The 27,752-nt window shown below is 45.1% G+C and overlaps 1 protein-coding gene across 2 annotated transcripts in view; it reads right to left on the bottom strand.

The window, feature by feature from the left end:
* Nucleotides 1-495: 495 nt before the first annotated feature.
* Nucleotides 496-27,752, bottom strand: part of DIP2A (disco interacting protein 2 homolog A) — a 123,221-nt gene continuing 95,964 nt past the window's right edge. For both annotated transcript variants that reach the window (XM_008064565.1, XM_008064566.2), the window contains exons 23-38: nucleotides 26,994-27,195; nucleotides 25,946-26,055; nucleotides 25,789-25,869; nucleotides 23,431-23,554; nucleotides 14,282-14,403; nucleotides 14,039-14,150; nucleotides 12,836-12,945; nucleotides 12,190-12,320; nucleotides 11,182-11,350; nucleotides 10,497-10,667; nucleotides 8,457-8,518; nucleotides 7,348-7,405; nucleotides 6,228-6,302; nucleotides 3,800-3,974; nucleotides 3,020-3,143; nucleotides 496-2,519 (exon numbers count right to left, since the gene is read on the bottom strand). In XM_008064565.1, coding sequence (XP_008062756.1) covers nucleotides 2,267-2,519; nucleotides 3,020-3,143; nucleotides 3,800-3,974; nucleotides 6,228-6,302; nucleotides 7,348-7,405; nucleotides 8,457-8,518; nucleotides 10,497-10,667; nucleotides 11,182-11,350; nucleotides 12,190-12,320; nucleotides 12,836-12,945; nucleotides 14,039-14,150; nucleotides 14,282-14,403; nucleotides 23,431-23,554; nucleotides 25,789-25,869; nucleotides 25,946-26,055; nucleotides 26,994-27,195 — 2,079 coding nt within the window. In that variant the 3' untranslated portion in view covers nucleotides 496-2,266. The remainder of the gene's footprint in view (nucleotides 2,520-3,019; nucleotides 3,144-3,799; nucleotides 3,975-6,227; nucleotides 6,303-7,347; nucleotides 7,406-8,456; nucleotides 8,519-10,496; nucleotides 10,668-11,181; nucleotides 11,351-12,189; nucleotides 12,321-12,835; nucleotides 12,946-14,038; nucleotides 14,151-14,281; nucleotides 14,404-23,430; nucleotides 23,555-25,788; nucleotides 25,870-25,945; nucleotides 26,056-26,993; nucleotides 27,196-27,752) is intronic.

Raw genomic sequence — 27,752 nt, 5'->3', positions numbered from 1 at the left:
CACTCCCAGCATGAACTCTGACCTATTCACTCTACCTGTAAGAACTGAGTCCAAGGCAGTAACTGTAATCATGAATGTGTAAACATGCATTAACAGGAGATTTACTGTTGAAACAACATTGGTGTACAGCAATAAAGCAAATGCTACATTAGTCATAGCATACCTGTAAAATATAGTAATTAAAACATGTAGAAGAATATATGTAATAGATTAAAAAGTCTGTAATTTATTAAGTACAAAAGCAGATTATAAAATATGATCCTAATTTTGTAAAAATAAAGGAAAAAAAATCCCTGAGAGGATTTATGTCAAATACTAATGCTGTTATTACTCAAAGGTAGGATTATACGTTATTTTCATTTTTTTACACTTTAATGTGCTCTCTAGATTTTATGCTTTAAGCATAATTGCTTTTATAGTCAGAAAAAAGTAATGCAAAATAAAATACATCCTATTTGGGGTAATTTAAAAAATTTTTTCACACATTTAGAAATGCAGAATTACAAAGTCAATAACTTTTATTCACATTATAATATAAAAATTTTAGAATGATATACAGAATTTCCAGAGAATAATTCTAAAACATTTTTAATGTACTTCTTACAATTTTAATTTATAAGACATCTTGTCTTACTGCCACTGACCTTTCAATACAAAAAGTTTACAATTTTTGTTTTCTATAAAACTACATTAAGATAGAAGTTAGGTAGTTCTTTTCCCTTACCAGCCATTGTATTGTCAGGAATGTCCATTAGACCACTGCTAGAACCTCTCTATGTGAAACAATAAATTACATAGATTCTGTACATAATTACAACAGAATTATTAGGATTCTAGTATGTTGCAACATACTATACCACAGCCCAACACCATGGGCAGACAGGGCTACTATGCACAGTGCTATCTGTAGCCAGACAAGAGTAAATATGAGAGTTGGTCCAGTTAGCCAGACTCATTTGTGGAGCATTAATAACAGCTTTATTAGGCACTGATCCAGGCTAATTCTGGAAAAACCTGGTTGTTTCTCTGAAGCATGCATGATTCATAAAATTTCCCACCCTCAATGCCCAAAAGCCCAACAATTTCATAACATACTCTTAATTAACTATATAAAAATAATCTGTGTCTTAGATTCGTGCTCAACTTCAAATTCTTAGAAGTATCTACAGCATTTTACATTCCCTTCTTTGATTTAGGTTCAGTATCATTTTAGATCACTCAGTAAGCTTGTCAAATTTGAGTAAAATAAGTGAAAAATGGTTTGGCCAAATGTGAGTGGCACAGAACTCAAAATGCAAAAGCCAGTGATGATGTAACCATCTTCACCTTCAACGTGGGGCAAGGCTACTCAGTTGCCCCTCGACAGTACTGCAGGTGCTTACCAAACAAGCAGTAATGGATGTAAAACTTAGATTGCAGCCAATGTTTCCATTTGCTGACTTGGAATAAAAATAATAAATCAGTACACTTCTACAAGAAGAGTTAATATTGTAGTGTTATGAAAACTAGCAATTTAACTAGTAGCATGAAGTTACAAACCAGGAAAATGATTTTAAACTAAATGCTGGCTTATCTTTCTGAAACAGAGCATCTAACTTGACCATCCAAAATGGCATTTATCAAGCGTCTATGACAACATATGCTGACATCCGACTCGCCTGTTCAAATAAAGAAACTGGCAGAGGAAGTACCATGCATGGCCATGGTGCCCTCTATGACTGGGGAGGATGGACTCAGACTTGCTCCCTTCCCATTAGCTTTGCTGAGCTGGGCTTCACTCCTTGAAACATAAGCAGGGAAGTTGTATTCATGACCTCAAAGTTCTCTTCAGCATGTATTCTATATATGAATTTGCCAACTGAAGTGGAAATAGTTAAATTTCTAAAATTAGGAACTATATTTTGAGGCTAAAGAAAGTGCAAACTTGCAGTACAGCAGAGAACAACCACGGGTGTCAATGATTCCACACAATGCCCACACAAGGCCCTTCCATTCCTTTTCCAGTCATTCCATCTGTTAAATATCAGTATCCACGTTTTTACAAATATACTTGGCAGATTCCAAATGTTTCTTTAAATAATTCAGGAAGTGCTTTCTAAGATGAGATTTGGGAAACTGTTGAGAAGGAGCTGTAAAAGTACAGGAAGGGCAAGTTGTGAAAGCAAATTCTGTTCTCCCTGTGGGGAGACTCCATGGTGTCTTCCCATGTCACACCTTGGACTGATCAGGTCTCCCATCGCTGGCATCTGAGGCTGGTGTGCTGAGTTCACATGTTGTAGGCCACATAGATTGGATCCAGCTGGTCAGCCAGGAAGCCATCCCGTAGATGCATGCGCTGCTTTTCACCCCGAGAGTTGATGGGGATCACACCTGGGTCCACAATGACCACCACGCCCACAACCAGGTAGTGTTCCTCCAGTACCACATTGGTCACCAAGGCCACCAGGTCCAGCGCATCCTGCTCCAGCCCATCCAGCTCCACCACGACAACTAGCAGGTTGGTCCAGGTGAACACAGCACTGCAGGGAGAAGAGAGATCGTATCACACAGGAATGGGCAAAAGCCACGGGAACTAATGGATACTTGGGAAAGGATGGTGCAAAGAGAGTGAAAAACACCAGCATTACAGGGTTATTTAACACTACCCATAATCTAAAGGTCTGGCCAGACACATTTTACAGAAATGTCTAATCTAATTAAAGCTCTTGCTTAGAATCAGGAGTGTTATTTGGTGCTGAGAGCTGTACCTGTTCCAACGCAAGCTCCAGCTACAAGTGAGGAAATGAGTCATAACCACTTAAGAAATTCATGTTAAAAGTAGAATTATTTCAGATGAGAACTATAGAGATCGTACATTTTGCCTGGACATTTGGGGATAGTCACAGTTTCACTGTGACCAGGGTGACTGTACAGGAGGCCTGTCCCCAGGGTCTGGAAGTCCCTGGCATGGAAGTCCCTGGCCTAGAAGTCCCTGGCATGAGGAAGGGTTGAGTAGGCCACCCGCCATCCAGGATCTCACCACTCAGCGATGCTCCTATGTGCTCGGATCACAGATGTCTCAATGTCAATGGGGTGGTACCGCATGCCTCTCAGCTCGAGTGTTTCGTCCAGAGACCCAACAACATATAGTGCATCATGCCGCCCTGTGAACAGTGTGCATGTGCAAGTGCCCAGACAGGTGGGCACACAGTCTGAACACCCACATGCCCTCTAAGACCAGCTAGGGGCTCTCTAGCACAGGGAGGTCTCCACTCAAACATAACGAGGGCCCCATGCATCATGCAGAGGGTGACGTAGGTGCTGGCAGCCAGTCACCACCTCAGGAAGGTATGGCAATATGTAAATGAATATTATTAAATAATTTTGATCTCTGGAAACAGAGCAGCATCTATAGGAATCACCTGAAGTTCTGCCTTGACCTGGCCAGCTTACTTTGGCTGTACAGGGTCCATTGGACACTGGCCACAACTTTGAATGGCCATGTATGGGGAGGGTGCTGATAGTAACATAGCTGCTGGGAAGGCCAATACAGCCTGGGGGAGGATGTGGCCTCACAACTGACACCTATCCCCCATACACTCAACAGAGGCAGTCATGAAGAGAAAAATAATAATTTTCAGAGAAAACCACTATCAAGAGCATGTCATTTACTCCACACTGAATGACATAAGATCACAGCAAGGAGTGAGGAGTGCCAGCAGGTAACCAAGGGCTCAAGAAACCCAAGTTGTTCCACATGCGAGTCCTCAATATCCCCACCTGCCTCACATGATGCTAATGTAGCATCCCAACCCCTCACCTCCACTGGCATCGGTGAGCTCTGTTCTTCGAAGGAAGCCAAGGTAGCCAGTCCTTGCCCAGATGGTCTGGGTGTCTCCAAAACTCAGTCGGGCACTGAAGTGGTCAGCATGAAGTGCCTCCTCCCCATAGACCGTGTAATACCCAGTGGCATTGTGGGGGCTGCTCACCCAGATCTGGAGGGGGACAGGGGACAAGAAGGTGGGTATGTACAAGCTGCCAGTACAGATGCTCAAGAAAAACAGAGGGGGGTAATATTCATTGTCTCTTATTTTGTGAAGTAAGCACAAATTATGGACAGAAAGCAAACATAACATTTTTGCTTTTCTCTTTTCAAGTATCTTTTTCCTCTTCAAATACGGTATTCCTTTGACCCAGGGATGACATTTGTAGGACTCTATCCTATAGAGGAGAACATAGAGGTAATTCCACCTCCCTTAAATCAAACTACTATTGACCCAGAGCCCACGTCAGCCCATACATGTTTGTGTGCATCCACATATCCATGTGCATGTGTTTATGTGCATTCACACACAGACCAATGGACCAGAGAACTGCATCTACAATACTCGGTGTATGGGGCCCTCCTAGACACAAGAGCACTCCAAAACCCACAGTTATTTTCCCACATTTACAATGCCTGGCTCTAAGTTACCCCACATGGTAGCATCCAAAAGAGGATCAGGGGGTGGCCAATAGTGGCCTCTCCCTTGAGCATCTGCCATAAGGGGTGGGTTCCCATACTTGGCTCAGACTCTCCATCTTTTGCCTTACAGACCTGGGTTCGGCCGGCCAGGAAGAGGGATGGCTGAAGGGAGGGCCTTTCATGTCCACATTCAAGATTGGGACCCAGAACACTTTCTCATCAGGACACTATGTGAACACCTGGGAGACATGGCTGAGGTTGAGTGACTGATTTCCCTAGGGGTACTTGCTCCCTTGGGGTACTTGCTCTGGATGACCAGAACCCCAGGTTGGTTTCACAGCAGAACCCACAAATGGTGCCTATGTCTACTCAGCACGAGGACATCTATCTAAGAGCATACTCCCCAGGAGGTAGGATTAGGAACATGAGTCCTACATTTCCATAATAACAGATCAACCTGAGTATTCAGAATATGATCTGCACCTTATACTGCCACCTCTGTCTAGGTCATTCCTGTCCCATATTATAGTGAGATGCATGTGCATATATACAGATATTTCAACTCAACTGATGCCTGTACAGCCTTTATATCCTGGGGTAACCAGATCCCCCACCCTCATCCTCTGTGCTCTCAAGGTGACAAGGACCTTCCACCCTGACCCTGACCCTGGATGCCCTCAGGGTGACCAGGACCCCCCAGCCTCACCCTCTATGTCCTGGGATGACCAGAACCCCACTACCCTCACCCTCTGTGCCTTCTTCAGGACCACCAGGACCCCCCCACCCTTACCTTCTGTGTCCTGGGATGACAAGACACCTACCCTCACCCTCTGTGTGCTGGAATGACCAGAACACCACCACCCTCACCCTCTGTGCCCTCAGGATGACCAGGACACCCCACCCTTGCTCTGTGTTTTGGGGTGCCTAGGAACCCCACCCTCAACCTCTGCATCCTTGGGGTGACCAGGACTCCCTACCCTTACCCTCTGTATCTTTGGAGTACCCAGGAACCCCGACCCTCACCCACTGTGTCCTCAGGGTGACCAGCTCCTCTATACGCTCACTCACTGTGCCCTAGGGTGACCAGGACCTTCACCCTTACCTTCTGGGTCCTTGGGGTAACCAGGAACTCCCACAACCTTATTCTTTGTGTCCTTGAGTGACCAAGATCCCTACCCCTCACCTTCTATGTTCTCAGGATGACCAGAAACGCCCACCTTCATCCTCTGTGTCTTCGGGGCAACCAGGACCCTGCTCTGTTATTGGGGATATCAGAACGCCCTTCCCCAACCCTCACCTTTGTATCCTTATGGACAGGAGCCCTGAGCTCCCTGTCACAGGTGGAGGCCCCAGTGAGTACCCCTGGCCTCAGTTCTTCCTGGCTCTGTGTTCCAGGCGCAGTGCAGAGACCACTCTTAAGGAGCAACTTCCAGGTTCTGCCCAAGGCAGCTGTTTTCTATGATGCACTGGTTCCTATGCAGCTCTGTCGCCCTTCCAGTGCCCTGAAACCTTGAGGTTTCCCTCTGCTGGTGGGGTGACCTGGGAGGGGCAGTTTGTTCCACAGCACCCCAAAATCCTACACATGAGTTGAGTCTGTGAGCATGATATACATGGGGAAAAGGACCAAATGGTTTCTGATAGATTCTCAAAGATATGTGTGACCCTAAAGGGTTTACAATTCCAGAATCTGAGGCAAAAGGGAGGGAGGGTGAAGCTGGTAAGGCACTAACACTCTTGCCCCCTCCCACAGAGCCCTTGCCCTCAGCCTTGGACTGGTGCTCACCTCGCCCAGGTGTGAGTCTCCAAGGGGTCCTTTGGTCTTGGTATGTGCGATGATGACCTTCACTCCAGGAAGGATCTGGAAGGAGGAGAGCTGTGTCCCTTGTTAAAGAAAACATGACACAAGACTCTCCTGATTCAGTGACATTAAAATAATGACCCTTGGAGGTTGGCCTGTAGCACTGATGTGCCTATGTCAGGTCAGGAAGTTTAGAAGACACTCCAAATTTGACTTTGAATTTTAAAAGAAGTAAGAGACGTTAAATAAGTTGCTGATCTTAGCAAAAGGACCCCAGTTCTTAAGAATGGACCTTATCTTTGGGTATAGCAAGGGTGCAGGGGATCTAGGTAAACATCCTGCTCTACTCTGGGGTCTTTCACTAAGGCTGAAAAGACAATTGGCCAGACAGTGACAGCACACCCTGTCAAGTGCACTGCATGCAGGGCCTTGGCACTGCTGCTCCCCAGCCTTGCAGGAGGTACATGTCTGCCAACTCCATCAAGCTCCCTAGTTCTTGACCTGAAACCTGACCATGATGAAGTTCTTTCAATCCAACTGCTGAGCACCTGCTATATGCCTATTCAGAATGGTCAAAGGCCACCATCTCTTACCCAGCTTCCCACACCCAGTTCTGGTGGCCTCTCAACGGGCTTGGGTCAGACTACCTAGTTGCACAAGGCCTGGCCACTTGTTCTGTGTCCTCAGTTTCCCTGTATATGAAATAGAACAATAACAGTAAAAACCTCATGGCAGGTGAGAAGAGAGGATGAGGGGGAACAGGGAGTTATGAGCCTATGGTTAGTGCCAGGCCATTCCTGCTTCTAATCTGCTGGGGCTGTTCTGTTTCCCTGGATGCTGTCGAAACATCTACCCTCTCCCTGTGTGGCCACTGCTGAGCCCTGAAACCAGAGTTCTCTTTCCAGAACACAAATCCATCAGGCCCAAGTGATTGTAACAGCAAAATAGGAAAGGAAAGTCCAACAAAAGGGAGTAAAACAATTATTGTGCAGCTATACATAGCAGGACAAGAACAGGCACCAAAAAAGAACTACTTTCAGAGTGACGTTTGAGATAGAAAAGACTCAGACACAACTTGAAATGCGTAGATCTCAGCTTCCAGTACCTTTCCAGATTCCATTAATGGCAGACTGTGTGGAGAACCTCGTTCTACCAAACGCACCCTAAAAATTAACAATGGAAACATTTCAGAATAAAACTTACTACACAGGCAGTAATTTCTTAAAAAGGCAAATCATGAGGTAAGTGGGACATTGATTATCACGCCAAAGGTCTGTTGACAATAGCCAGGATGTCAGTCTTTTGATTGCACACTCACCATAAACACCTTGGGCAGTGACTTTGGGCCCCGAGTGCTGATACCCACGCACACACTCCATGTGCTCTTTGTGCTCACAACAGGAGCTTGATCTGCATTTCTTTTGAGGCTTCCTGGGTCCTGGCTACTTCCTAGCACTCAGTAGGCTGCATCTACTGTTTATGTCAAACTGCAGTTTGGCCATATTTGAGGATCCCAAATTGGGATCCAAGCTTCTAAGCTAGAAGGGACCCTGAATACACATTTGAATGCAGACCAGCAAGCACACACATGGGCCCCAACACACAATTTCTGACATGAAAACTAAGTCAGATGTTACAACAGCATCAGGTAAGAAGTGTTCTTACCACTAGTTAGTTTATTTGACTTCCATTCATCCCCATAAATGTCAAATGTCTGATCACTCTTATTACCTTTCCTAGTTGTGTGAGTGACAAATAAAGGGACATTCACTGTAGCCATGGGGACATAGGGGAGCAGAGACAGAAGCCAAGCTCCTCTCTCTCCCATAAAGCACACCTGGGCAGAGCCCACAGCTCTCCTCTTCTCGGTGCACATGGCCCGACTCAGCCAGCCATTCACTATGGTCTGGAGTCCTGACTCAGTCAGCTATCCAGTAACGTCCAGGGGATCTTGACTCACTCAGCCATTCACTAATACCAGTGGCGGCGGCAGCGGCGGGGGGGGTAGGTTCCTGACTCAGCTAACTATCTGCTAGTGCCCAGGTACCCAGAGGATCCTGGTTGAGCCAGCTGTCCACTAATGTCTAGAGGGTCCCGACTCAGCCAATCCACTAACGTCTGGGTGCCCAGGGTGGGGCAGGGGGTGCAATCAGTGCAGACCCAGCCAGCAGTACTTTGCCACTGGCTATGAATAGAGTCATGCAAGGACGATACCTGTCATGGCGCAGCGCTCGCATGTCCACGTAGACAGTTGTGGGGTCTGGGCCAGCCGTGCCCTGGAAGGAGAGCAGCAGAGGAAGTTTGCTGAAGGGTCCTCAAGCTCATCTCATTTCCATGGGCAAGCTGTGTGGCAGCTCCTCCCAGGCCCTGCAGCAAGTCCACCTAAGGGTTCAGGGTCCCTGGGGCAGAGCTGGTGCTTTCCATCCAAACATCCACACAGCTTTTTAATATTGAGCGAAACATTCAATAACACTGAATGGAAAGGTCAAATCATACAATTTTACATTAATAATTTTCTATTCCCATTGATCTCTTGTGAGGAAAACACTGTTATGGGTTGGGGGTCACTTCTACTGCATTGTCAGCAGGGCCTGCCCTCTCACTAACCAGCCTAATTCTCCTGGGAACAGAGAACAGCCAAAACTTGCTCAGATGAGTTGGACCTTCAGCTCTCTCCTCTCCTGACCTCTAACTCTTACAGTTGACACTGATTCCAATTAAAGGACATTATGTATCATTTTAGTAGATAAGGAACATCAAATTAAATGAGTACTCTGATCAATATCACTCCCTGAAGATCCCAGACAACATAACCTATGTTTGCCCTGGAATTAAAACAAAAACTTCAGCACTGGGACTAAACACAGCTCTTCCTCCCAAGACAGTGCTATTGAACATTAAATATTATGGAAATAGTTTTACTTTTAAATTTGATTACAAAAGCACTTCTGTAATATGTCAAACAATATCCACAGTGAACAAAGTGAGACAACAGAAGAAACATGTATTTGTCTAGAATTCACGAGAAGGTCACATAAACTCATAGGGTGAGGAGTACAGAGGCACCAACAAAGTCGAAGTCAAGGTCATACCTGCTCAGCCAGCTTTCCCAGCCTGTTGGGCTGACAGAGGCCAAGGAGGCCAGTAGAGTGAGACAGGGAGGAGATAGCCACAGGAAACACAAACAGAAGGCAACAGGCCACATGAGAAGCACAGGATAAGAGAGAGCAAACCCATCACTGAATCTTAAAGAACAAACATGAATACCCATTAAGATCATTTTTGCAATCATTATGTGGCATCCAGGTCCCAAAATAAAGAACAGATACCTTCCGATATCTAGCAAGGTGGGCACAGGCCTTCAGATGCAGAGCAGACAGTTAGGTCTTCACTCACAGCCACTAATCTCTGTGCCACACATGCTAGTCATACTTTCTGCAACAGTGAGGGACCTTAAGAAAGGATCCCACCCAAATGCCTTCTGCTGCATGACAAAGGTCTGAAGCTAAGAGTGGCCAAGAGGTTTTTTCATAGATGACAGGAAATGAACAAAGATGCTGCCCTGCCCTGGCCACCAGGAGGAAGAGACAAGCCCTTTGGAAACCAAGAAAATGTCCCACACCCTGGCTCTGGCACAGGCAGACACCTTTCCTCCTGGCTATTCTTCTTGCATTATGTGAGTGAATATGACATTCAAGTGTAAGATATCTAATAAGTGATTTGGTTTTAAAATGTTCTTAGAAAGAAATGAAATTGAGATACTAGTACAAAATTCTGGAAAATAACACTGCAGGGAGCTCTTCAATTTCTGAAACTTGAGGCCTCCTTTTAATACATAAAATAGCTTATGGTTTCAAAAATGAATCTGGTTAATACAAATTATCATATTTATTAAAGTTTCCATTTAAAATTGCTAGATATCATAAAATGGTAAGTTCAATCTTGCTTTAAAAAGTTAGCTGCCTATTATATCCAACTTAGAGATTTCTTACAGGTAAGATTACAGTAGTTTCTGATAAAAAACAATTTGTGCTTTTTTTTTTTTCCAAATAAGCCTGTGTTCATCAATAAGAATAGAGAATAAAACTCCATAGCACTCGGAGCTTAAATGCTAAATGGAATGGAAACAGCAAAGGTTCAGAGGAGGAGAAATGGACCAAACAGGCCCAAAACTTTACAAGATGACCAGGAGACTATTGGTTTCAGCACTGTCAGCAGCCAGCTTTTGAATTGCTTAGGGCCCAGGTGCCTCACCTGAAGGCAGATGGCCACGTTGACCCTGCAACCAAATGTGGTGCTCACGGCGCGGGCAGGCAGGCCCAGGTCCTTGAACAGCTTGGAGAAGGACTGAGTCAGCGCAATCCTGGGTCTCTCCTCAGCAACCACCATGCACGTGCGCACACATGACAGGTTTACCCCCTTCATCTGCGAAGGGAGGGGAGTCAGATCTGCAGCCTGGCAAGATCCTGGGGTCCTGGGTGCTGTATTGGGAAGCCTCTGGGGGTACCCATGCGTGCTTTGGCACACAAAGATGAAGCTGAAAACAAACCTCTCTCCTTGGCCTTTCTGCATTCCACAGAATTCTAAGTTCAGAAGCACTAGAGGGTATCCTAGTGCCTTGAGATCTGCAACCCACATCTGCTGCCCTCCTGTGTGGCGAGGCCTCTACACCATGATCTTACCCGCAGGGACCTGCCCTGACCTATGCCCTCCTTTCCTGCTGGGTATGTAGCTGCAGAGGCATGTGGTGCAGAGGGTTACAGGGAACCCAAGCAGGTAGTCTTGAGAGGAGGGGTGTACACACAGATCCATGGGGAGAGGAGTGGTTTTCTCTCCTGCAAACTGCAGGGAGGGGACTTGGGTGTCCTGTATTGTTTATTTTTAAGCTTCCCAGGGCTCTGGTATGCAGTATACTCAAGAGCCTGGGTTGAACACTCACCCTGAGGATGCCTGTCTGCGTGCCCAGGCCCTTGGTGCACATCTCCATCACAGAGTAAGAGCAGAAGGTGACACGTGCCTTGTACTGGCTGACGGCTGACAGCCACAGGGACACGTTGCTCTCCAGTTCCAATGGGGGCACCAACACTGACTGGTGTCCTGAGTAGACACTGTGAGAGAGAAGACTTGTGAGGCTCTACCTGCCAAGTGCCTCAGATTGCCCCACGCTTCCCTTCCTCCAGGACACTTTTCCAGCCAAGACAGAGGCACAATTCTGTTCTAACACCATGGGGGTAGAAAAGGAGGGTGTCAGTAGAAAATATGCTGTGGGATGGAGGTGAGAGGATGGCGTTCACTAGGTCCTCCCTCTGCTCTAGACACTTGGAGAGAAATCAAGGACATCCTTACAGAGGTGTTCATTTCTAGAGATAGATCACCACTTTTTAGCATTTAAAAGAATCAAGCCGGGCTCGGTGGCTCAGCCTGTAATCCCGCGCCTTTGGGAGGCTGAGGTGAGTGGATTGCCTGAGCCCGCGGGTTCGAGACCCGCCTGGGCAGCGAGACCTCATCTCTACAATAAATCAAAAAATCAGCCGGGCATGGTAACGCATGCCAGTAATTCTGGCTACTCGGAAGGCTGAGGCGGAAGGATCACCGGAGCCCAGCAGGCGAGGCTACGGTGGCTGGGAGCGGCCACTGCACTCCAGTCTGGGCGACCAAATGAGACTCCAACTCAAAATAAAATAAAATAAAATAAAATAAATAAAAGAATCAAACAGATTATTTCCAATTACCAATAACGGATAGTGTCTATATTTAATGAAATATGTATTTCTACTCTTTTACTCAATTACAGGCTCAGACTCCAGCCCACCTCATCTCCACAAAAACCTACTTGCACGTGTTTCTCAAACCTTCTGAGCACTCAGAAAAGGCATCTTAAATGTTAAAGTTCTAAAGAGCCACACAAGTAGTCCCACCCCAGCAGGCAGGCAGGGGCTGCACTCACCTGCACAGACACCACAGGGCAAAGCCCAGGCCACAATAGGGGTCGAGGCAGATGGCGATCTGCCGGGAGGGGTACAGTTCACACTGTAGCTTTATGGAGCGGCACAAGGCACTCGTGGCTGCATGCGACATCTATGGAGTAAAGTAAAAGTCTGTTCAGTGACATGTGGGAGAGAGGACTGATGGCAACATCTGCTGTCCACACATCCAGTTGGTCATATAATACCAAACTACCAAACATCATATTTACTTTCTTAAAAGACAGTTGACTCAAATCCTTAGATAATCTAAATAATACTCATGAAATAGCACACTAAAAATCTTTGAAACAAAATTTTAGGACAGTAAAAAACTTTAACTTGAGTTCTTGGCTCCTAGCTAGGAAGAAGACACATCAAAGTCAATTGTTCCTAGAAGCCAGACAGTCCTACATCAGAAAGTTTAGATGTAACCAGAAGGCATCAAAACACGTACTCTTTCAGGCCACTCAAATGCTGAGTTTCTGGTATTTGACATAAACTTTAAGGAATGGTATTGCTGCTCTGTGATCTGGATAAGGAAGAGCTACCTAAACTTGCATCTGACAGCCTTTCTGTTCACTCCCTTCATGTTCCAGGCTGAACCAAACAGGATCTCAGAGGACCTACCTTCACTCCCGCTAATATCCCAGTGGTCGACACACTGAAGTCCAAGTACGCCAGCACATCTGGGGAGGCGGGTCTGAAAATGCTGGCTACCTTCTTTTTCGGGATGTCATCTGTTAAACAGGAGACACCTGTGATGTCAGTGCTCCTGCACACATTCCAAATAAGGTAAGAGCTTCAGGCTTTCACAGGTGAGAGATGAGGCACGACTTGCATTTGGGAGTTGGGGAGAGAGGGAACTCAGACAAGAGTGAGACTGTGTGTACATGAAAAAGCTCATCACTTGGACCCACCAAGACTGTGCAGAATCTGTGGGACAGGGACGGTGGGCAAGGCAGAGTGCAGAAGGGGAGTGGACAGGCCATGAGAGCTGCATGGGAAATCAAGTCATTGATTAGTGGAAAAGGCTACAGGATTCAACTTGCCAAAAGTCATATAGCTTGTAGCAGAGTCCAGAACCCTGACCATAGCAAGAGTACCTTTTGGTGCTTCATCAAGTTCTCGTGGATTTATAAGGCAGCCACCCCTATTCTTAGGTACAGCTGGATACAGACTCAGTAAGGGCAGGCACTCCCCTCCTGCAATCCTGTGAGGCAGTGAGACCTTGACCCACCATTCTGCTCTGACCCTGTCCTTTCCCCATATCAGCTGTCCTGGTCCCAGCTGGATCTGTTAGGTGCTCTCAGTTCTAGGCTGAAATAGGTCTTACCAAGCCAACCCAATGTCCAGGGCAGAGGAAAACCAGGGGGTTTTCCCTTTCTAGTTGGCCCACAGCATTTCACAAGTCAGTCATTCACCAAGGAAAGGAATGGGATGCTGGGTTGGAGGGTACATGAGGTGGAGGGTGGGAAGAGCAGAAAGCTTCAGAGAACTGTCAGCCCACTGTGCCAGCAGGAGGGGCAGTTAGAAGAGCAGAGATGTGGTCCATATCACAGGGCTCAGTGGAGAGAGGAGCTCACACACAGGATGAGACAGAGGCCCCAGACAAGCACCCTCATGCCCCATTGGGTTGGGAGTCCTGCCATGAACTCGGCACAGGTTCTGGCAGTCAGACCCAAGGATCCACAGCCTCTGCCACCTGTTGACCAGGCTCCTGCTGGCAGTCTCTCAGCACTTATTGATGCTGTTCCTCATCAAAAGGACAACACCAACAGCAAAGAAAGAAAACACTGGGCTCATCCTGAGACCAGTGCTGAGGACACGCACCTGTATCTAGTATGGTTGGCCAGGTCCGGATGTCCACGGCAGTAGCAGCTTCTTTGGATCTGAGCAGCCGCGTGACAGCCTGCGTGGTGAGGACGCAGGCAGACTTGCTAACCTACACAACATAGGGGCCAGGGCACCAGTGAGAAGCCCGTCCTGTGCACCTGGGGGAGAGGACACCAAGGAGGACAGCCATGCAGTTCCCACCCAGGAGACCCCGGGCCCCACAGGCCAGGCAAGGCGTACCTCCACAATCATCTTGACGGTGGGGAGCGTGGTGCCAAGGTTCTGGGGGTGTGGGGGCCGCACAGTGACGGGCACGCAGCCGCAGTATAGGCAACCATAGAACGCGGCAATTAGGTCCACCCCTGAGAGACATAGACAGGCGGACAGCATGGGGCTCAATGGCACGGGGTTCAGGGTGCAGGGGCTCTGGGCACAGAGTGTAGGTGCTCAGGGGTACACGGTGGGGGAACTCAGGAGTATGAGTTTGAGGGTATGGGGCTTGCATCCAGGGCCCATGAGGATGGCTAATGTTTTCCCACAAAGAGACGAGGGAGAATGAATCCTGGTTTCCTTGTAATACAGCCATGACTGACTATAGTATTTACCCACTACAGAAGACTGTCACAGCATGGACAGAAAGCCAACTCCATGAACATGAAGTGTGGGGCTAAGGGGTCACAGAGGCTGTAGAGGGAACAGTCCGAGGCCTGAGGGCATGCAGGAGCACCATCTCCTGCGATAGGAGGGGGACCACAGGCCCTGAGATATGGCAGTTCTTGGGAGCCCAGCTTTGGGCTCTGAGGGTAGGTCTATGCACATGAACTCTAGAGGAAGACCTTTAGGAAGAGTGCTACAAAAGAGGGTCCCATGAGGGAACATGCAGAGCCACCACACCTCCAAATGCCCCAACTGTGAGAGACCCCTGGGCACCAGGCCATGCTGTAGCAACCATGCCACTCTTCCAACTTTTATGTAGGTTTAAAATCTGCCTTAAGTAAAACTCAAAGGAACATTGTGCCGTGCTTAAGGGTTGCTTTCCCTCCCTGAGCTATCTCACTTGAGAACACTGGCTTCCTGTCCTGGATCCCACCTGTGCCCCCACAGGCCCCTCCAGCTGCTGCACACACCAGAAGATGACCCCATGGCATCTGCAGTCTTCCTCAGGCAGCAGAACCAGCCCCCAGCTATTCTAATTCCAGGAAAAAAATTAAAACTTGGTCCTGAGACATAGTCTATACCTGGCTGCTCCAACGACTAGAGGGTCTGACAAGTTAGAGTTAGGTTCCCAGCAGCCAGGCATACCATCAGTAAACCAGGAATGTGACCATTGGTAGGCAGAGTCCCTACAACTGCTGCTGGACATGCAGGATTTCACTGGATGCACCAGCACACCCAGGCAGGCAGAATGCAGTGGGCGTACTCTGCCCAACTACACAAGCAAGAAAGGGTATAGCCAGGAATTCACTTCTTGGAACTCAAGCTCACACTGCCCTGGCACAATCATCATTCCTGGCACCACTGGAAGGACATGTGGGGCTGCAACTCCCAGCCTTTGTAGTCTCTGTAGAGAGTTGGTCCTTAACCTCTTGGGTCACACACTTCTTTGAAAACGGAATGAAAACCTTGGACCCCTAAGACATGTACAACACACATGACTGTGCACATCTGCAAACATGTGCACCTCCTGTAGCATCCTGGGCCTCCGTGTCCTGCTATCGCACTTTCCACCTACTGCTATTCTTTATTAAATGTACATGTAGAACTTCACCATGGATATTTCTTTCTCATTAAAATTTTTTGTTATTGTAAAGATGTGAGGTACAATTCAGGGTTAGGTATACAAACGTTGATTATGCAAGTACCCTTGTGTATGAGGTATGACCCTCCCTCCCCTAGCAGTTTCCCTCAACTGTCAATGCCACCCCCCCCCTCCCCTGACAGTTTCCCACTACTGCCAATTGCTTTCTTTAGTATTATAATTGTTCAAGGTCCGCTTATGAGTGAGAACATATGGTACTCTGTTCTTTGTTTCTGTGAGAGATCACTGAGTATGATCGACTCTAAATCCATCCAAGTTGCTGCAAAGTCCAATGTTTGTCCTTCTTCATGGCTGCATAATATTCCACTGTGTATATTTACCACATTAAAAAAAAAATCTAGTCCAGCTTCAACGGGCAACATGGTTGGTTCCACATTTTTGCTACTGTGAATAGAGTTGCAACAAACATGCGTGTGGAGGTTTTTGTAGAATGATTTGAGTTCCTCTGGGTATATTCCCAATAGGGGAATTGCAGGGTCATATGGAAGGTCAAATTCTAGTTCTTTCAGATACCACCACATTGTCTTCCAAGGACGTTGCACTAGGTTGCATTCCCACCAGCAGTGCAGAAGCATTCCTTTTTCTCCGCATCCTCGCCAGCATCTGTTGTTGTTTATTTTATTAATGATAGCCCTTCTTACTGGGGTTAGGTGGTAACTCAATGTGATTTTAATTTGCATTTCTCTGATGATGAGTGAAGCCGAGCACTTTTTCATGTGTCTGTTGGCTGCCTGTATATCTTCCTTTGAGAAGTGTCTATTCATGTCTTTTGCCCACTTTTTAATGGGGCTGTTTGCTTTTTTCCTTTCGGCACATTTTAGTTTCTTGTAGATCCTAGATGTTAGGCCTTTGTCAGATACACAGTTGGCAAATATTTTTCCCCATTCTGTGGGCTATCTCCCTGCTCTCTTGATGGTTTCTTTGGCTTTGCAGCAGCTTGTTAATTTGATGAGGTTCCACTTGTCTATCTTATTTCTTAAGTTATGGGCATTTAGGGTTCTGAATAGGAATTCGTTGCCAGTTCCAATTTCCATAAGGGTGTCTCCTGCGTTTTCTGAGATTCTTATAGTTTGAGGTTTTATGTTTAGGTCTTTGATCCAATTAGAGTTAATTTTTGTGTGTGGTGATAGGTAGGGGTCCTGTTTCAATCTTTTGCATGTGATCAACTAGTTTTCCCAGCACCATTTACTGAATAGGTTCTCCTCTCCCTAGTGGTTGTTGTTGGAGGCTTTATCAAAGATGAGTTGGTTGAGAAATTGAGGCTTTGCTTCCGGAATCTTTATCCTGTTCCATTGAGACCAATATGTCTATATGTCTGCTCTTATACCAATACCAGGTTGGTATAGACCATATGTCTATATGTCTGCTCTTGTACCAATACCAGGTTGTTTTGATTACTGTAGCCTTATAGTTTGAAGTCTGGAAGTGTGATACCTCCTGCTTTCTTTTGCTAGGGATTGTTTTGGCTATTCGTGGTCATTTATGTTTCCATATGAATTTCTGTATTGTCATTTCCAGGTCTGAGAAGAATGATGTTGGTAACTTAATGGGTATTGCGTTGAAGCTGTAGATTGCCTTTGGTAGGATGGACATTTTAACAATGTTTATTCTTCCTATCCATGAGCATGAAATATTTTTCCATTTGTTTATGTCTTCTTGGGTTTCTGTGAGCAGTGTTTTGTAGTTCTCATTGTAAAGATCTTTCACTTCTCTGGTTAGGAAGATGCCGAAGTATTTCATTTTTTGTGTAGCTATTGTGAATGGGATTATGCTTTTAATTTGGGTCTCTGCCTGCTTGTTGTTGGTGTATGGGAATGCAACTGTCTTTTGCACATTTATTTTGTATCCTGACACTTTGCCAAAGTCCTTTATCAGTACAAGCAGGTTTTTGACAGATTCTCTTAGATTTTCAAGGTATAAGATCATATCATCAGCAAAGAGAGATAACTTGACTTCCTCTTTTCTATTTGAATACCTCGGATTTCCTTCTCTTGTCTAATTGCCCAAGCTAGGACTTCCAACACAACACTGAACAAGAGGGGTGATAGTGGGCAGCCTTGTCTTGTTCCAGTTTTTAGGGAAAATGTTTCCAGTTCCTGTCCACTTAGCAATATGTTAGCTCTGGGTTAATTGTAGATGGCACTTACTATTTTGAGGTATGTTCCTTCTTTCTCATTAAAAATTTTTTATGGGCCAGTGGCTCATGCCTACAATCACAGCACTTTTGGGAGGACGAGGCAGGAGGATCGCTTGAGCACAGGAGTTCAACACCAGCCTAGCCAACATAGTGAGAACTCATTTCTACAAAAAAATTTTTAAAATTAGCTGGTTGTAGTGGCATATGCCTGTAGTCCCAGCTGCTTGGGAAGCTAAGGTAAAGGATCATCTGGCCCAGGAGGTCGAGGCTGCAGTGAGCCAGGATTATGCCACTGCATTCCAGCCTGGGCAACAGAGTGAGATTCCAACTCAAAAAAAACATTTTTTTTCATGACTAGCATTGAACATAATCAAAAGCAGAGAACAGCATCAGATCTCCTAAAACCACTATTCAGATTTTGTTATCAAGACTGTAGAGTATTTGCTCCCTATCATTTTTCTTCTTTTCTTCCTTGGTTGAAGTATCTGAGGCAACTCCTCCCATTCTGCTCCTCAGCCCTGCCCCTCCCTGAGAGTGTACCTTGTTACCACAGCGCCTAGATCTAAGCTGGGAGGGGGGCATGCTCCCAAACTCCCAGGCTCTGAGTTCAGACAAGTCCGTTTGGCCAGTGTGGATGGCAAGGGGACAAGGAGCTCTCCAAGAGTCTCTGCCTCTTCCCAAAGTTGGGCTGATGTTCAACTTACAGTGAGGGACTTGGTACTCAGAACGTACATGAAGAGTAGGAATTATCATTTTCCCTGGAAAACAAAAAAACTTCACATTCCAGGGACTGGAACAAGTAGACGGGAGCTATCATGCCAGTGGGCATTCTGGAGTATCCGAATGACTATGTCAAGAAGTAAATCAGCAGGTATTTCTCCCTGTGTGACTGCATGACTCCCTGAGCAGGGGATAAAGGGGATAGCTATAGCTCATGGCAGCTCCCTGGGTAACAAGGTCCCAGTTCCCACTAGCAACAGAAGTCCCACCACAGAGGAAATGCCAAGTGCACCAGAGTGTCCCTCTGGATAAACCGAAACAGTCCCTGCTGAAACCTGAACAAGTGACCAGAAAGATTAGGCAAGAAAGACGTTAGCATGCAGTAAAAACAGAGGAAATCACAACAGAAAAGATCTGATATGTGGAGGATAGATTCAAAGTGAGTTATGAAAGTTCCAGAAATAGAGGGAGAAAAGGCAGTAATGAAATAAAACACTTCACTGAAATGCAGACGAGCGTTTGAAAATTAAATGGGCAAGAAAACAAGAAAACACCCACAACTAAGCATATTCTAATACAATTCCTGAAACCTGAGGTAAAAAGAAAAATACCCAAGTTTCTAGGCAAAAGAGTAACAAACTTACAAGAAAGAAAAAAATGAAACTGACATTATCACCTTAAAAGAGCACATACAATCAAGAGGAAAAGACACCTGCAATCCCTGTTCCAGCCAAGGTATGATCTACCAGCAAAAAAGGAAGGTATTCCAAGTATGTATCACCTATGTGCAGATCTGGAGAGAAAAACAACCAAAAATAGCCAAACAACAAACCTACAGAATCAAGACCCTAGGACAGGAAAGGACAGGGAATCTCTGCCTCTATGTGCTTCATCAAGTTCGCATAGATTTATAAGGCAGATACCACCATTCCTAGGTACAACTGGATACAGACTCAGCAAAGGCAGGCACCACTCCCCTCCCTCTCTATAGAGATCTTGGCACCCAGAGTATCTGGCTGAACCCACACTGACAGACGGGACAGAACAATAGCAGGGATTCCTGTGGTACACGGGCCTTGTCCCCAGGAAGACCCCAGTCCCTCATTAAAATGCCTGCTGAGAAAGCCCAATGCTGCCAGGAAAATTACTACTTGTTCCAGCCAGCACCTAGTGGTAAGGCCCCTGACCTTTTCTTCTTGGGGAATTTACTAGAAAGGGCTTAAGATCATAAAGACATATCTCTGGCAACATAGCAGCACCTCTCTCTCAAGGACCAGAGAGCCCTTCCTTGGAAATGGTGTCATCATGGAGGATGACTTCAATACTGCCATCTCACAGACACAGCCTTGACACTGACCAATCCTTCTCCTATTTTACTTTGACTCCTAATTCACTTTGACCCTGAACCATCCCACCCTTGTTCTCCCTTTAACGTGCCCAAATCACCTCTGCACACTGTAGTAGAGTTCAGTTCTTCCTTCACATCAGTAGTTTCTGAATAAAATCTGTTTTCACTCTTTAACTAATGTCTGGTTCTAGTCATCTCTGAGACGGAGGAGGACAGAAAGGAGGGGTGAGAGAGGGGGTACTGAGAGACAAAGTCAGATCTAGTGGACAAGATGCCTGGGAAAACGTATTAAGAACAGAGTTGGGAGAAATCTAGGAGGAACCAAATGCCCTCAGCAAAGCACAGACTTGGGGACAAGAAAGGAATAAGGGAAAAAGACAAGTGAAGTTTTTTAGAAGTCTCTGTGAGGTAGGGGAGGGAAGAAGGGAGGAAGCAGAACATCCTGGAGAGACCAATGCATCTGTTCTCAAATGCTATGAGTCTGACTAGACAGCAGAGAGAGGAGAGGCCACCATCACGGAAGTCATTCATCCATTCACTGACAATAGTCAACACCTGGGAACAGTCACTCAACCCAACTGTGTGGCAGGGTAACAACAGTTGTTCAGCCTAGCAGACAACTGGAAGTGGAGCACAAGCTGAGCAGTTAGAAACAAGAGACATGAAGGAGCAAGAAGGTCGTGATGAGAGTAGGAAAGGGGACCTCCTATGGTAGAAAAGAGGCTTCTGTAGGAGGTCAAGTCCTGTACAAATACATAGAAAACAAGGATCAAAAGCAGAGTGTCATCTGTCCACACTAAAAGACAGAGCATGCCAAGAAGACACACCCACAAAACAGATAAAAGCTGTAATTGTGTATTTAAAAATGTGCTAAAACACATTAAGAGCATGATACAAGACATAACAGAATAACAAATCAAAATTAGAAAAACTCTTATAGGAGAAATCAGAAATTTAAAAACTGATTTTGAAACAAAGATACAGTTTGAGGAAGGACAAGACAAAGGGAGACAAAGGGGAGAACATTTAAATTTCAAAATGAAATTTAGTAACAGATGCTGGAGAGGATGTGGTGAAAAGGGAACACTTCTACACTGTTGGTGGGAGTGTAAACCAGTACAGACTCTGTGGAAAACAGTGTGGCGATTCCTAAAAGATCTAAAACTTGACCTTCCATACAACCCTGCAATCTCCGTACTTGGAATATACCCAGAAGAACTCAAATCACTCTATAAAAAAGATATCTGCACACGTATGTTTATTGCAGCATTGTTCACAATAGCAAGAACATGGAACCAATCATGCTGCTCATCAAAAGAGGACTGGATAAAAAAAAGTGGTACATATACACAATGGAATATTTCGCAGCCACAAAGAACAAAATCATGAACTTCACAGCAACCTGAATGGACTTAAGAGTCTATAATACTGAGTGATCTTTCACAGGAACAAAGAACTGAGTATCACATGTTCTCACTCAGAAGCATAATTTAAACAACTATTGTAATACTATAAGAAAAGGATTGGCAGTAGCAGGAAATCGCAGGGGTTCGGGGAGGCGGGATTGGCAGTAGTGGGAATCTGCCAGGGGAAGCGGAGGCACACTTCATCAACAACGGTACCTGCATAATGAACATTTGTATACCTAACCCTGATTGTACCCCACATCTTTAAAATTAAAAAATTAAAAGTTAAAAAAATGAAATTTAGTAAGAAATACAGAATAGTTCAAGAGTAGACGATAACTACTGAAGACAGGTAAAGAAGATCTAACACATGCATTGTGGGAACAGGAGTACATGAAGAAAATGTAAGGGAAGAGAGCAAATAGAAGAAAACTATGATGCAAGAAAACTTTATTAACATTGGAAAAAAGACTTGAAGCTACATATTTAAAGATATTTTGTATATAAGATTGTTGACCCGACCTATAACCCATAACAACTAACATCAAGACTGTAACATACTGAACTTTTGTTTTTTGTTTAAGAGACAGGGTCTCACTCTGTCACGCAGGCTGTAGTGCAGTGGTACAATAAAAGCTCACTATAGCCTCAGACTCCTGGGCTCAAGGGATCTTTCTGCCACAGCCTCCCAAGTAGCTGGAACTACTCAGGGACATACTACCATACCTAGCTCAATATTGGACTTGAAAGAAAAATGTTCCTTTGGAATCTAGGCAAAAATATCAAGTGACTCATAAGAGAAAGAAACCTAGATTATCACTGGATATGCTTAAAGTAACGCTTTCTTTATGCCATATTCAAGATACTCAAGGAAAGAAAATGTGAGCTGAGGATTTTTTTTTAATCTAGTAAAAATGACTTTCAATTATAAGGTATACAGACTATTTTTAACAAACAAGGATTCAGGGAATACTGCTCCCATGAGACATTCCTGAAGAATCAGTCTCAGAAAAACAGCTTGGCCAGAGGTGTATGTTCATATGAACTGATGGTAAGTACTGAACATACTTATTTGTGGAACTAAAAGCAAATGAGGGTAGAAAGGGAGAGGATGGAGTATGGAATGGCCATCTCTCTGATAACAGAAATCTAACACAGCTGTGAGAAGAGGAGGGTGGTGGAGTGAGCATGTGTTAAAAATTTTAAACTTGTTTTCAAAAATCATATGGACAGTTCATAGTATTGACAGTGTTATTTTGGGAATGCTACGTGCAATGTGGGATAAAGCAAATTAGTAATTATGAGATAGTCTAATGCACCCCATAGTCTATATCAAGGGATAGTCTAAGTCATCTCCCATGTTCTAAAGCATCATGATTCTCAGTGTAGAAAAAAGGAGATATACATTATAGAAGAGGGTTGGTAAAAATCCCACAATCCTGAACTGGAATTGGATGTAACAGTATGAACTCATGAGTTAGTGCATCTCGAAGAGATATAATTATATTTATTTGTAATTCCTAGCTCTGCTCACTGGAAAGGTCAACAAACAATAGTCAGCCTGGCACCATGAAGTCTCCCTAGAGCCCAGATTTTGTTCTGGAATATCAGAACTGGGCTCCTGGAGAAATGGCTGATTCCAGGTCTGAGATGGGATAGGAAGCAAAGAATGAGCCTGCAGCACCTGTAACACTTGATGGCAGGAGCCAGTCACAAGAGGCCCTCCAACTGGCCTCTGTTTACTGTCGCTGTAGAGAAGAGGGTAGACAGTACACAGAAGATGTGTGTGAGGAGGGCAAAGCACAGTGACTGGGGTTTCCAAAGGGGAATCGGGGTTGAAGGGGTGCACACGCATGGAGAGGAGGAGCTGAACTTAGAGGTTTGGAAGGTCAGGGAGGGAACATCTTGGGCAGCTACTTAAAAAGAACTGGCAAGTGGACAGTCCAATGGCGCATTTACCTGGGGGGTAGACCAGAGCCACATGGTCCCCAACATTCAGTCTTCCCTTCTCCATCAAAGCTGCAGCTACTCTCTCAGCCCTTTTGTGCAGCTGGACACAAGTTGCAGTGCTTGTGACTGTGCCCTAGGAGAGCAACCGTTAAGTTCATCAGTGTGCGCACAGACAAGCAACTCCTCAGATCTGTGTGCACATCACTGCACACAATGCCCTGTGTCAGGAGCCATAACAATGCATCAATCCTAGACAAGGAAATGGTGTCTCTTCTAGTCATCTGCACTCCTACCAGCAGTGGAAAGGGGACAAGCATGCAAGCATCTCCTGAGGGCCCAGTTGAGAGCAGGAAGCATGGGTTCTGCTCATCCAGGATAGAGCAGGAAACATGCAGTTAAAGAAGACTTTTTTGGCCTTTTTGTTAAATATTTCAAATATAACATTATGCATAATAATATGACAGATATCCAGGTACTCATTATTTAGTAATATTTTGCTGTATTGTTTCAATTTCCCTTTTTAAAGATAAATCATCATTGTGCTCAAAGTCACTTGCAAACCACCCCCAAACCCATCCTCTCTCTCCAAGAAGCAACCATTATCCTGAATATAAATACAAATAAATAGTGACAGGCAAACATCCCTCAACATTGTGCGTGCTCATGTGTTGCCGGCACCTACTTTCTCAAAGGTGCGTGTGTGTCTCCTTGAGGACAGCACCAGTTTGTTCCTTTGCTTTGTCTGTCTGCTGAGGGCCAGCAGGGCTGTGGGACAAGGTCAGTGCAAACAAAAACACCTTGTAAACCCCTCCCTCTACTGCAGGGACTCATCCTCCCTGACCTTGTGTTAGGCTTTCTTAAGAAAATTAAAAGTACAACTAAATCTAGTAAATATAAAACTTCAGGATAGACCAGTGTAACATCAAAATTTATCACCTCTTGATTGGTGGCTTTTACTGACAGCAGAGAGTACAAGAGAAAGACCAGTGGATGTGCCCGTGAGCCATGCCCATGCATGAAGATGGGGCAGATCCTGAGAGTCCAAATCCCAGAAGACATGCCTATCCCCATGAATCAGAACTCCATTAGGACAGGAACTGAGAGCTGGACAGGGACTCAGAGGTTTGAAGGCCCCGGAGCTTCCTGCACTCATGGAGAAAACCCAGAGTCCCCTGGCCTCCTCTGTGTCAAGCCCACTGCACATTACTGCCTCATAGCCTTTGTTGTGCTGTGTTGCCCTTTGTTCAGAGCCCCTTCCCCAGTACTCTGGGTCACACCCCTCTCCTCTACTCATCTTGAGCTTCTCACCATGAGCCGATTGTACCTTGGTTGATTATTATCGCTGGCTGTCTGCTAGCTTTATTGAATATGGTTCTAGATGTTGCCGGTACACCAGAAAGACAAAGTCTCTCTCCTATGGAACTTGTTTCCTAGATAAGAACTTAGTATGCATCCTGAGAGCAGGGTCCTTTTATCTTATTTAACACTGTCTATATAGTAGGCATCAGCACTTTTTCTTTTCTTTTCTTTTTTTTTTAAGTCAGAGTCTTACTCTGTTGCCCAGGCTGGAGTGCTGGCACAATCATGGCACCATAGCCTCCAACTCCTGGGCTCAAATAATCCCTCCTGTACCAGCCTCCCGAGTAGCTGGGACCTCAGGCATGCATCACCATACTTGGCAAATTTTTTGACTTTTTTGTAGAGATAATGTCTCACTATGTTGCCCAGGTTGGTCTCAAACTTCTAGGCTCAAGTAATCCTCCTGCATCAGCCTCCCAAAGTGCACCCAGACCTTGCAGGACTTTTTATGTTTTCATATTTTGTATTCCTGCCCATGATTAGATATGAAGACTACAGCTTCTCCTTCTCCTTCTTCATATCCTAAATGCTCCTGATATAGTATGGTACACATGCGTAGGGATTCAAAACACACTAGATTAAATTCCCAAATCAGCCACCGGACCAGGGCAAGAAGTAGCATCATTCTAAAGCTGTAAACAAATGTAAAAGCTCAAAGTGCATAATTTTTACAAAATAAACATTTCCTTTTAGTTTACAAACTATATTTATATAATACTGTTCTTACATGTAAACTGTTCTTAATTTTAAAAACTGGAGCTGATTAGAAATTTTCTGCTAAATACAAAATCAACAGAAATGCTATTGTGTAGATTATGCAGAAAAACAAGGGCTCTACAAAGAAAAGGGTAGGCAGAGAGAACTGTGCCAGACTGGGTTGCCACAGCCCAGAAGCATGCGATCCTCTGAACATGAACACAGACAGGATGCTGAAATTGTAAACTGGACGCAAAAGGCCCCACTGGCCCATAGGTGTTCCGGAGTCCCTTAGCTATGGCCCTCCCTCACCTTGGCATTCAGCAGCAGAAACAGTGGGTGGTCAGGAGTGGTGTGGGCTCGCCACTGCAGCACATCGGCAAGGAACAGGAACTGTGCAAGAGGGTGACTTGGTCACTACAGCCTCCCATAGGCATTGATACCTGCCCTCCTGGGAACTGCCTGTTACCTTCCGAGCCTGGTCACTATCCTCCAGGTGGGCCAGCTCTCTCCCAGAGGCCTGTGCAATTCTCTTCCCAGCAACCAGGTTCCCCACGATCATTGAGGCTGGTCCAACCTCTAGAAACAGGTGAATTTTGAATGAGAAGCTGATAACTTCTAACATATAACCATGTGACTTTATTTCCATCACAAATTTTATTTTGAAAACATTTGAATTAGACATTTATTCTGAGACACAAATATTTTTTTAAAAAGCTGCAAGGTTTATGCCAAATGACAAAGCAAATTTCTCTCTTAAATATAAATTATGTCATATTGAAAAATTTACTAAATGATGTATACCTTGGGGGATATGATTTTACTTCAGTCACTGCCAAGTTCTCAATATATTTTATTGTTTTACTATATTTTATGTATAGATCAGGAAATTAAATCTTCCCGATAAAATGTATTTGATATTTTATGTGTGCGATAATTAGCAAAAGTTAGCATGTTCTAAAAATCTGCATATCCAAAGGAATGAAAAACTGCATATAATCGTTAAACCAGTCTTTTAAATTAGCCTTTTGAATGTATATAATCAGGAAGGAAAATTGACTATTTGCTGACAGACTTCCAAAATCCCAACAACCCAGTGTCTATAGCAGGTTTCAGGGCCCAGGCAGGTTGGTAGCTGGCTCCTGGATACAGGCATGGCTCACCACTCCATGGCACAACATGGCCACAGAGGTGCTTTGGACACTAGAGTTCCAGTCTGCTCCTGGGCATCGTTTCTACTGAGCTGAGATGCCATCCTTGACTTTCTCGTTAAAATAGATTTCTACAAGCAAGTAGAAACCACCACATAGGTGAAGTGGTCAAGTTCTCTCATTAAGACTTGATTCTAGGAAGGCAGGAGGTAGCAACCAACCTGGCATGCACACTTGCTCTTGCTCTTCACTCGGTCTCAAAAATGTGGGCAGTTACTGCTGCAGAGTCTCACAGGGCTGTACCCTAACCACCACTGCATTTACTATCCATCAGAGACTGGACTCTTGTTGTTAGGTACAACTAACCTGGTTGTTTCTGACGAGGCTTGGGAAGGTTGGTAACACAAGTGTGAGGACACATCAGGACATTACAGGGGTGCAGTGTCCCTTCCAGAAAGCGCTGTTTGGTTTCAGAAATATGAATCCCTCCGAGAGGAGCCTTGGGCAAGGTATTGGCAGGAACCAGGGCCAGACAATACACGCCTACCTGGTGGATGCTGTCGATGGCCTGGAAAGGAAGAACTCTGCTGAGCACAGGCTACCAACTCAAGGATGGTGAGATGCAAGGAGGAGACATTAACATCTAGAGGTTCAAGAAATGGAGTGACCACTAGACATTTTGTTAGATGAAGAAACAAAGTGGAGAAGAGAGGAGTGTATGCAATTTTCTGCCATCTAACTTAGAGAGGGGAGACTCACACACACTTGTGTTTTGTGTATACATGTACATAAATCTGTGACCAGGGAGTAGAATTGTGGTCACCAGAGACCAGGAGTAGGGAAATGAGAAGATAATGAAGATAATGGTAAAAGGACACAAAGCCTCAATTAGAAAGGGGGAATAAAGTTTGGTTTTTCTTTTTAGAGATATGTTGCACAGACTGATGAATACAGTAAATAGTAATGCACTGTACATTTCAAAAATCACTGAGAGAGTGAATTTCAAATGTTCTCACCATAAAAAAATAAGTATTTAAGCCAGGCTTGGTGGCTCAGCCTGTAATCCCGCGTCTTTGGGAGGCTGAGGTGAGTGGATTGCCTGAGCCCGCGGGTTCGAGACCCACC

The sequence above is a fragment of the Carlito syrichta genome, unplaced genomic scaffold, assembly GCF_000164805.1.
Source record: "Carlito syrichta isolate Samal-C Ts95f unplaced genomic scaffold, Tarsius_syrichta-2.0.1 Scaffold307711, whole genome shotgun sequence".
NCBI classification, from domain to species: Eukaryota; Metazoa; Chordata; class Mammalia; order Primates; family Tarsiidae; genus Carlito; species Carlito syrichta.
This window is presented reverse-complemented; position numbering and strand designations above follow the sequence as displayed.